The sequence below is a fragment of the Tetrahymena thermophila genome (assembly GCF_000189635.1).
Source record: "Tetrahymena thermophila SB210 genomic scaffold scf_8254775, whole genome shotgun sequence".
Classification (NCBI taxonomy): Eukaryota; Ciliophora; class Oligohymenophorea; order Hymenostomatida; family Tetrahymenidae; genus Tetrahymena; species Tetrahymena thermophila.
Window position 1 is genome coordinate 44,672 of NW_002476533.1, and position 11,036 is coordinate 55,707.

Sequence of the window (11,036 nt, forward strand, 5' to 3'; positions counted from 1 at the left end):
GTAAATTTTAAATTAACAATAAATAAAATAAACTTTTAAATTAAAAATTTAAATTAATAAATAAAATAACATAAGTGGAATTAAAAAGATAAAAAAAATAAATCATTAAAAAGCTATCAAATAAATTCAAAGAGCTTTTTATTTTAAATTATTTTTAAAATTAAAAATATCACAATCCAAAATAAATAAACTATTTTTACCGAAGATCAAGCGTCAAATTTGAGAGATTAATGCACTTTGCTAAACCAGAACCTAAGCCTGATACACATGTTGCACCAATTTAATTTCCACTTTTTAAATATTGAAGAAAAAATAAATAAATAATTAATTAGTTATTTAGAAGGAAAAAATGAAGAAAAAATATGAAATTATAAGATTAATGAAAAATAAATAAAATGATGAGTTAAATTAACAAAGAAAGAAGAAATCAAAGCAAGCAAGCACAATAAAAAGAAAAAGAAAAAAAAAATGAGTTTTATTGTTTTAAATTCGTTTTATAATTAAAAATATCACAATCCAAAATAAATAAACTATTTTTACCAAAGATCAAGTGTCAAATTTGAGAGATTAATACACTTTGCTAAAGCAGAACCTAAGTCTGATGCACCTTTACCACAAATTTGATTGTAACTTTTTAAATATTGAAGAAAAGATAATTAATTAATTAGTTATTTAGAAGGAAAAAATATGAAATAATAAGATTAATGAAAAATAAAAGTAAAAATTAAAAATAAATAAAATAATGAATTAAATTAATAAAGAAAGAAGAAATAAAAGCAAGCAAGCACAATAAAAAGAAAAGAAAAATGAGCTTTATTGTTTTAAATTCATTTTATAATTAAAACTATCACAATCCAAAATAAATAAACTGTTTTTACCTAAGATCAAGTGTCAAATTTGAGAGATTAATGCACTTTGCTAAAGAAGAACCTAAGCCTGATGCACCTGTTGCACCAATTTTATTGCCACTTTTTAAATATTGAAGCAAAAAGAAATAAATAATTAATTAGTTATTTAGAAGGAAAAAATGAAGAAAAAATATGAAATAATAAGATTAATTAAAAATAAAAGCAAAAGTTAAAAATAAATAAATAAAATGATGAGTTAAATTAACAAAGAAAGAAGAAATAAAAGCAAGCACAATAAAAAGAAAAAGAAAAATAAGCTTTATTGTTTTAAATTCTTTTTATAATTAAAAATATCATAATCCAAAATAAAAAATGTTTTTACTTAAGATTAAGTTTCAAATTTCTGAGATTAATGCACTTTGCTAAAGCAAAACCTAAGCCTGATGCACCTGTTGCACCAGTTTTATTGGAACTTTTTAAATATTGAAGAAAAATTAAATAATTAATTAGTTATTTAGAAGGAAAAAATATGAAATAATAAGATTAATGAAAAATAATAGCCAAAATTAAAAACAAATAAAATGATAAGTTAAATTAACAAAGAAAGAAGAAATAAAAGCAAGCAAGCACAATAAAAAGAAAAAGAAAAATGAGCTTTATTGTTTTAAATTCATTTTATAATTAAAACTATCACAATCCAAAATAAATAAACTGTTTTTACCTAAGATAAAGTGTCAAATTTGAGAGATTAATGCACATTGCTAAAGCATAACCTAAGCCTGATGCACCTATTGCACCAATTTAATTTCCACTTTTTAAATATTGAAGAAAAATTAATAATTAATTAGTTATTTAGAAGGAAAAAATGAAGAAAAAATATGAAATAATAAGATTAATGAAAAATAAAAGCAAAAGTTAAAAATAAATAAAACTATGATTTAAATTAACAAAGAAAGAAGAAATAAAAGCAAGCACAATAAAAAGAAAAAGAAAAATAAGCTTTATTGTTTTAAATTCTTTTTATAATTAAAAATATCAGAATCGAAAATAAAAAACTATTTTTACTTAAGATTAAGTGTCAAATTTGAGAGATTGATGCACTTTGCTAAAGCAGAAACTAAACCTGATGCACCTTCATCACCAATTTTATTCTTACTTTTTAAATATTGAAGAAAAAATTAATAATTAATTAGTTATTTAGAAGGAAAAAATATGAAATAATAAGATTAATGAAAAATAAAAGCCAAAATTAAAAACAAATAAAATGATGAGTTAAATTAACAAAGAAAGAAGAAATAAAAGCAAGCAAGCACAATAAAAAGAAAAAGAAAAATGAGCTTTATTATTTTAAATTCTTTTTTATAATTAAAACTATCACAATCCAATATAAATAAACTGTTTTTACCAAAGATAAAGTGTCAAATTTTAGAGATTAATGCACTTTGCATAAGCAGAACCTAAGCCTGATGCACCTTCATCATCAATTTCATTGTCACTTTTTAAATATTGAAGAAAAAATATATAATTAATTAGTTAGTTATTTAGAAGGAAAAAATGAAGAAAAAATATGAAATAATAAGATTAATGAAAAATAAAAGCAAAAGTTAATGATAAATAAAATGATGAATTAAATTAACAAAGAAAGAAGAAATAAAGCAAGCAAGCAGAAAAATAATTTTTATTGTTTTAAATCCGTTTTATAATTAAAACTATCACAATTCAAAATAAAAAACTGTTTTTACATAATATAAAGTGTCAAATTTAAGAGATTAATACACTTTGCTAAACCGGAACCTAAGCATGATGCACCTTTACCACCAATTTAATTTCCACTTTTTAAATATTGAAGAAAAAATAAATAATTAATTAGTTATTTAGAAGGAAAAAATGAAGAAAAAATATGAAATTATAAGATTAATAAAAAATAAAAGCAAAAGTTAAAAATAAATAAAATAATGAATTAAATTAACAAAGAATGAAGAAATCAAAGCAAGCAAACACAATAAAAAGAAAAAGAAAAATGAGCTTTATTGTTTTAAATTCATTTTATAATTAAAACTATCACAATCCAAAATAAATAAACTGTTTTTACCTAAGATCAAGTCTCAAATTTGAGAGATTAATGCACTTTGCTAAAGCAGAACTTAAGCCTGATGCACCTGTTGCACCAATTTTATTGGAACTTTTTTAATATTGAAGAAAAAATAAATAATTAATTCGTTATTTAGAAGGAAAAAATGAATAAAAAATATGAAATAATAAGATAAATTAAAAATAAAAGTAAAAGTTAAAAATAAATAAAATGATGAGTTAAATTAAAAAAGAACGAAGAAATAAAAGCAAGCAAGCACAATAAAAAGAAAAATGAACTTTATTATTTTAAATTCGTTTTATTAGTAAAAATATCACAATCCAAAATAAAAAACTGTTTTTACAACAGAAAAAGTGTCAAATTTGAGAGATTAATGCACTTTGCTAAGGCAGAACCTAAACCTGATGCACCTATTGCACCAATTTTATTAATACTTTTAAAATATTGAAGTAAAAATAAATAATTAATTAGTTATTTAGAAGGAAAAAATGAAGAAAAAATATAAAATAATAAGATTAATAAAAAATAAAAGCCAAAATTAAAAATAAATAAAATGATGAGTTAAATTAACAAAGAAATAAGAAATAAAAGGAAGCACAATAAAAAGAAAAAGAAAAATGAGCTTTGTTGTTTTAAATTCGTTTTATAATTAAAACTATCACAATCCAAAATAAATAAACAGTTTTTACCTAAGATCAAGTGTCAAATTTGAGAGATTAATGCACTTTGCTAAAGCAGAACCTAAGCCTGATGCACCTTTTGCATCAATTTAATTGTTACTTTTTAATTATTGAAGAAAAAATAAATAATTAATTATTTATTTAGAAGGAAAAAATGTAGAAAAAATATAAAATAATAAGATTAATCAAAAATATAAGCAAAAGTTATAAAATAAATAAAATGATGAGTTAAATTAACAAAGTAAGAAGAAATAAAAGCAAGCAAGCACAATAAAAAGAAAAAGAAAATAGAGCTTTATTATTCTTTTTTTTATTATTAAAAATATCACAATCTAAAATAAATAAACTGTTTTTACAACAGATAAAGTGTCAAATTTGAGAGATTAATGCACTTTGCTAAATCAGAACCTAAGCCTGATGCACCTGTTGCACCAATTTAATTGTGACTTTTTAAATATTGAAGAAAAATTAAATAATAAATAAATTATTTAGAAGGGAAAAATGAAGAAAAAATATGAAATAATAAGATTATTGAAAAATAAAAGCAAAAGTTAAAAATAAATAAATAAAATGATGAGTTAAATTAACAAAGTAAGAAGAAATAAAAGCAAGCAAGCACAATAAAAAGAAAAATAAAAATGAGCTTTATTATTTTAAATTCGTTTTATAATTAAAAATATCACAATCCAAAATAAATAAACTGTTTTTACCTAAGATCAAGTGTCAATTTTGAGAGATTAATGCACTTTGCTAAGCCAGAACGTAAGCCTGATGCACCTATTGTACCAATTTCATTGTGCCTTTTTATTGAATAAAAAATATATAATTTATTAGTTAATTAGAAGGAAAAAATATGAAAAATAAGATTAATTTAATTAATAATTAGTTAAACTAGCAAAGAAAGAAAAAAAAATTAAGCAAGCACAATTAAAAGAAAAAGAAATCAAATAAATTAAAAGAGCTTTAATGTTTTAAATTAATTTTTATAATTAAAAATATTACAATCCAAAATAAAAAAATTGTTTTTATTAAGTGTAAGTGTTAATAGCAAAAAATGAAGAAAAAATATCAAATATCAAATAATAAAAAATGAATAATAAATAATTAATAATTGAAATAAAAATTAAGTTGAAATAGCTAAAAATTTTTGTATAAATAGAAACTAATAAATAATGGTGAGAATTTCTATTATAAAAATTATTTTTTTTAATAAATTGAAAGTTAAAAAAAAAAATTATAATATTTTTAATTTAAATATACTTTAGATCAATATGGAGAACCTAATGAGATTAAAGTGAAGAGTTTAAAAACTTTTTTTATTAATAAAAAAAATTTAAAGGATATTAATAAAAAAATAAATAATTACTTCTTCTAATTTGTAGTATTAATTAATCTATTATATCATTTATTTTTTCCTTCAAAAATATTGAGTAGCAATTTATGGAATTTAATTAATTAATATAATAATTTTCAAATATTAATTTATAAATTTGCTTTTATGAAGAGATATCACAAAAAAATTAATTTAATATTCATTATTTAATTTTAATATTATTATTTAAATCTTATACTTAAAAATATAGTAGGTATTAGAGATGGGCAGTTAGTCATATTAGAAAAAATTTTAGTAATTAATTATTAAAATAAAAAGTAAAATTTGATTTCTCCCTAAGGTTTAAATCATCGCATCTAATTAATCATGGTAAATATAAAATAGATAAAAATTGATTGATGGATAATATTTAATATTAAAATCTAACTGGCATATAAAAGCTTGGGATTTACATAATTTAATAATATATAATATAACACTAAAATTACAAATTATTTGATTTTTTTGGTGAAATCGGATGGCTGTCTGAAGAGGAATTAACCCATTTAAGTAAATAAACTTTTTTAATTTTAAATTTTTTTTATTTTTAAGCTATTTATTAACTTATAATAATATGAATTATAAAAATATATAAAACAATAATTAAATCTATCTTTTATAAAGGTTAAAAAAACTTTTTCAAAATATAATTTTATAAAACATATAATATTCAATTATTCAAACATTTAATATTTATTCATCTTTTTTCAGCACTCATTTATCATCAGACTTATATTTTAAAGATGACTAATCTTTTTGATTTAAGATACTTACTTTTTACTTCGAATTTTTATTATTGAAGCAACGAGTTATAACTTTTATTATAAATTTGTGTAAATTTTAAATAAACGTTAAATAAAATAAACTTTTAAATTAAAAATTTAAAATACTAAAGAAAATAATATTAGTGGAATATAAAAATAAAAAAAATAAATCATAAAAAATCTATCAAATAAATTAAAAGAGCTTTATTGTTTTAGATTAATTTTTATTATTAAAAATATCACAATCCAAAATAAATAAACTACTTTTACCTAAGATCAAGTTTCAAATTTGAGAGATTAATGCACTTTGCTAAAGCAGAACCTAAGCCTGATGCACCTTCATCACCAAATATATTCCTTCTTTTTATATATTGAAGAAAAAATAAATAAATAATTAATTAGTTATTTAGAAGGAAAAAATGAAGAAAAAATATTAATTAATAAGATTAATGAAAAATAAAAGCAAAAGTTAAAAATAAATAAATAAAATGATGAGCTAAATTAACAAAGAAAGAAGAAATAAAAGCAAGCAAACAAGCACAATAAAAAGAAAAAGAAAATAGAACTTTATTATTTTAAATTCGTTTTATAATTAAAAATATCACAATCCAAAATAAATAAACTGTTTTTACCTAAGAATAAGTGTCAAATTTGAGAGATTAATGCACTTTGTTAAAGCAGAACCTAAGCCTGATGCACCTGTTGCACCAATTTAATTTTCACTATTTAAATATTGAAGAAAAAATAAATAAATAATTAATTAGTTATTTAGAAGGTAAAAATGAAGAAAAAATATTAATTAATAAGATTAAAGAAAAATAAAAGCAAAAGCTAAAAATAAATAAAATGATGAGTTTAATTAACAAAGAAAGAAGAAATAAAACTAAGCAAGCACAATAAAAAGAAAAAGAAAAATGAGCTTTATTATATTAAATTCGTTTTATAATTAAAACTATCACAATCCAAAATAAATAAACTGTTTTTACTTAAGATTAAGTATCAAATTTGAGAGATTAATGCACTTTGCTAAAGCAGAACCTAAGTCTGATGCACCTGTTGTACCAATTTAATTTTCACTATTTAAATATTGAAGAAAAAATAAATAAATAATTAATTAGTTATTTAGAAGGAAAAAATGAAGAAAAAATATTAATTAATAAGATTAAAGAAAAATAAAAGCAAAATTTAAAATAAATAAAATGATGAGTTAAATTAACAAAGAAAAAAGAAATAAAACTAAGCAAGCACAATAAAAAGAAAAAGGAAATAGAACTTTATTATTTTAAATTCGTTTTATAATTAAAAATATCACAATCCAAAATAAATAAACTGTTTTTACCTAAGAATAAGTGTCAAATTTGAGAGATTAATGCACTTTTCTAAAGCAGAACTTAATTCTGATGCACCTGTTGCACCAATTTAATTTTCACTATTTAAATATTGAAGAAAAAATAAATAAATAATTAATTAGTTATTTAGAAGGAAAAAATGAAGAAAAAATATTAATTAATAAGATTAAAGAAAAATAAAAGCAAAATTTAAAATAAATAAAATGATGAGTTAAATTAACAAAGAAAGAAGAAATAAAACTAAGCAAGCACAATAAAAAGAAAAAGGAAATAGAACTTTATTATTTTAAATTCGTTTTATAATTAAAAATATCACAATCCAAAATAAATAAACTGTTTTTACCTAAGAATAAGTGTCAAATTTGAGAGATTAATGCACTTTGCTAAAGCAGAAGCTAAGCCTGATGTACCTTCATCACCAATTTTATTCAAACTTTTTAAATATTGAAGAAAAATAAATATTTAATTAGTTATTTGAAGGAAAAAATGAAGAAAAAATATTAATTAATAAGATTAATGAAAAATAAAAGCAAAATTTAAAAATAAATAAATAAAATGATGAGTTAAATTAACAAAGAAAGAAGAAATAAAAGCAAGCAAGCACACTAAAAGAAAAAGAAAAATGAGCTTTATTATTTTAAATTTGTTTTATAATTAAAAATATCACAATCCAAAATAAATAAACTGTTTTTACCTAAGATCAAGTGTCAAATTTGAGAGATTAATGCACTTTGCTAAAGCAGAACTTAAGCCTGATGCACCTATTGCACCAATTTAATTCAAACTTTTTGAATATTAAAGTAAAAATAAATAATTAATTAGTTATTTAGAAGGAAAGAATGAAGAAAAAATATGAAATAATAAGACTAATGAAAAATAAAAGCAAAAGTTAAAAATAAATAAATAAAATGATGAGTTAAATTAACAAAGAAAGAAGAATTAAAAGCAAGCACAATAAAAATAAAAATGAGCTTTATTATTTTAAATTCGTTTTATAATTAAAAATATCACAATCCAAAATAAATAAAATGTTTTTACAAAAGATTAAGTGCCAAATTTGAGAGATTAATGCACTTTATTAAAGCAGAACCTAAGCCTGATGCACCTATTTCACCAATTTAATTGGACCTTTTTAAATATTGAAGAAAAAACAAATAATTAATTATTTATTTAGAAGGAAAAAATGAAGAAAAAATATGAAATAATAAGATTATTGAAAAATAAAATTTAAAATAAATAAAATGATGAGTTAAATTAACAAAGAAAGATGAAATAAAAGCTAGCAAGCACAATAAAAAGAAAAAGAAAAATGAGCTTTATTGTTTTAAATTCATTTTATAATTAAAAATATCACAATCCAAAATAAATAAACTGTTTTTACCTAAGATTAAGTGTCAAATTTGAGAGATTAATGCACTTTGCTAAAGCAGAACTTAAGTCTGATGCACCTGTTGCACCAATGTAATTGAACCTTTTTAAATATTGAAGAAAAAACAAATAATTAATTATTTATTTAGAAGGAAAAAATGAAGAAAAAATATGAAATAATAAGATTATTGAAAAATAAAAGCAAAATTTAAAATAAATAAAATGATGAGTTAAATTAACAAAGTAAGAAGAAATAAAAGCAAGCAAGCGCAATAAAAAGAAAAACAAAAATGAGCTTTATTGTTTTAAATTCATTTTATAATTAAAAATATCACAATCCAAAATAAATAAACTGTTTTTACTAAAGATCAAGTGTCAAATTTGAGAGATTAATGCACTTTGCTAAAGCAGAACCTAAGCCAGATGTACCTTTTGCACCAGTTTATTCGTATCTTTTTATGGAATAAAAAATATATAATTTATTAGTTAATTAGAAGGAAAAAATATGAAAAAATAAGATTAATTTAATTAATAATTAGTTAAAATAACAAAGAAAGAAAAGAAATAAAGCAAGCAAAATTAAAAGAAAAAGAAATCAAATAAACTAAAAGAGCTTTAATGTTATAAATTAATTTTTATAATTAAAAATATTACAATCCAAAATAAACAAATTGTTATTATTAAGTGTATGTATTAATAGCAAAAAATGAAGAAAACCTATCAAATAATAAAAAATTCAAAATTGAAATGAAAATTAAGTTGAAATAGCTTACAATTTTTCTATAAATAGAAATTAATGAATAGTGGTGAGAATTTCTATTATAAAAATTGTTTTTTTAAATAAATTGAAAGTTAAAATAAAAAATTTTTAAATATTTTTATTTAAATATACTCTAGATTAATATGGAGAACTTAATGAGATTAAAGTGAAGAGTTTAAAAACTTTTTTTATTAATAAAACAAATTTAAATGATATTAATAAAAAAATAAATAATTACTTCTTCTAATTTGTTGTATTATTTAATCTATTATATCATTTATTTTTTTTTTTCAAAAATATTGAGTAGCAATTTATGGAATTTAATTAATTAATAAATATAGTAATTTTCAAATATTAATTTATAAATTTGCTTTTATGAAGAGATATCACAAAAAAATTAATTTAATATTCATTATTAAATCTTAATATTATTATTTAAAATGTATACTTAAAAATATAGTAGGTATTAGAGATGGGCAGTTAGTCATATTTGAAAAAATTTTAGTAATTAATTAATGTCCTTAACTTTACACATTCTAAAAACTTTTCATTCTATGCATTTTGTTTAACCACCCTACATTATTTTTTTCTAATTATAATTAATAAAATTTCCATAAATTTTTATTCAATATTTAAAGAATAAAATAAATGATATAATAGATTAAATATTACAACAAATTATAAGAAGTAATTATTTATTTTTTTATCAATATAGTTTAAATTTATTTTTACTAATATAAAAAGTTTTTAAACTCTTAACTTTAATCTCATTAGGTTCTCCATATTGATCTGAGGTATATTTAACTAATTTATAAATGCTATTATTATAATTAATACTTTCTATATATTTAACTTTCAGTTCATTTAAAATATTATTTTTCGAATAGATATTATTATTTATATTAATACTTTTATTTTATTTACAAATGTTTTTTTAGTTATTTTAACTAAAGTTTTATTATCCATTTATTATATTTGATATATTTTATTCATTTTTTCCTTCAAAACTTTAACTTGATAAAAAGAGTTTAATAGTTTCGGATTGTGATATTTTTACTTATAAAATTGAATTTAAAGCAATATAGCTCTTTTAATTTGTTTATTAGTTTTGTATTTCATTTACTTTTATTTTTCTTTTTTATTGTACTTGTGTTTAGTTTTCTTCTATTTTTCTTAATTTAACTCATTTTTTATTTTCAATATTCGCTTTTACTGTTAATTAACTAAATACTTATTATTTAATATTTTTTCTTCATAATTTCCTTCTAAATAAATAACTAATTAAATATTTTTTCTTCTATATTTAAAAAGTAAAAATAAAATTGGTGATTAAGATTCATAAGGCTTAAGTTCTGCTTTAGCAAATTGCACTAATCTCTCAAATTTGAAACTTTATCTTTCGTAAATTTAGTTTATTTGTTTAGGATTGTGATATTTTTACTTATAAAATTGAATTTAAAACAATATAGTTCTTTAATTTGTTTATTAGTTTTTTATTTGATTTATTTATCTTTCTTTTTTATTGTACTTGTATTTATTTTTATTCTATCTTTCTTAATATAACTCATTTTTTATTTTCAACGTTTGCTTTTATTACTTATTAATTCATTCATTTTTTATTATTTCATATTTTTTCTTCATTTTTCCTTCTAATTAATTAATTAATTTTTATTTTTTCTTCAATATTTAAAAAGTAACAATTAAATTGGTGATTAAAGTGCATCAGACATAGGTTTTGCTTTGGCAAATTGCAATAATCTCTCAAATTTGATACTTAATCTTGAGTAAATTCTGTTTATTTGT

The 11,036-nt window shown here is 19.0% G+C and overlaps 2 protein-coding genes across 2 annotated transcripts; one reads left to right on the forward strand and one right to left on the reverse strand. All coding sequences in view use genetic code 6, as the record gives it.

Moving 5' to 3' along the window:
• Positions 1-509: 509 nt before the first annotated feature.
• Positions 510-9,510, reverse strand: TTHERM_001217243 (kinase domain protein; the record flags this gene model as incomplete). The annotated part of the gene is made up of 23 exons (XM_012796072.1): positions 510-630; positions 879-968; positions 1,231-1,320; positions 1,570-1,659; positions 1,914-2,003; positions 2,254-2,343; positions 2,591-2,680; positions 2,941-3,030; positions 3,284-3,373; positions 3,630-3,719; positions 3,977-4,066; positions 4,331-4,420; positions 6,027-6,116; positions 6,389-6,478; positions 6,743-6,832; positions 7,096-7,185; positions 7,449-7,538; positions 7,800-7,889; positions 8,144-8,233; positions 8,487-8,576; positions 8,836-8,925; positions 9,366-9,415; positions 9,472-9,510. The coding sequence occupies 23 exons, from the start codon at positions 9,508-9,510 to the stop codon at positions 510-512; spliced, it is 2,010 nt and encodes a 669-aa protein (XP_012651526.1).
• A 98-nt stretch (positions 9,511-9,608) lies between these two features.
• Positions 9,609-10,665, forward strand: TTHERM_001217244 (hypothetical protein; the record flags this gene model as incomplete). The annotated part of the gene is made up of 3 exons (XM_012796073.1): positions 9,609-9,920; positions 9,978-10,027; positions 10,545-10,665. The coding sequence occupies 3 exons, from the start codon at positions 9,609-9,611 to the stop codon at positions 10,663-10,665; spliced, it is 483 nt and encodes a 160-aa protein (XP_012651527.1).
• Positions 10,666-11,036: the final 371 nt, after the last annotated feature.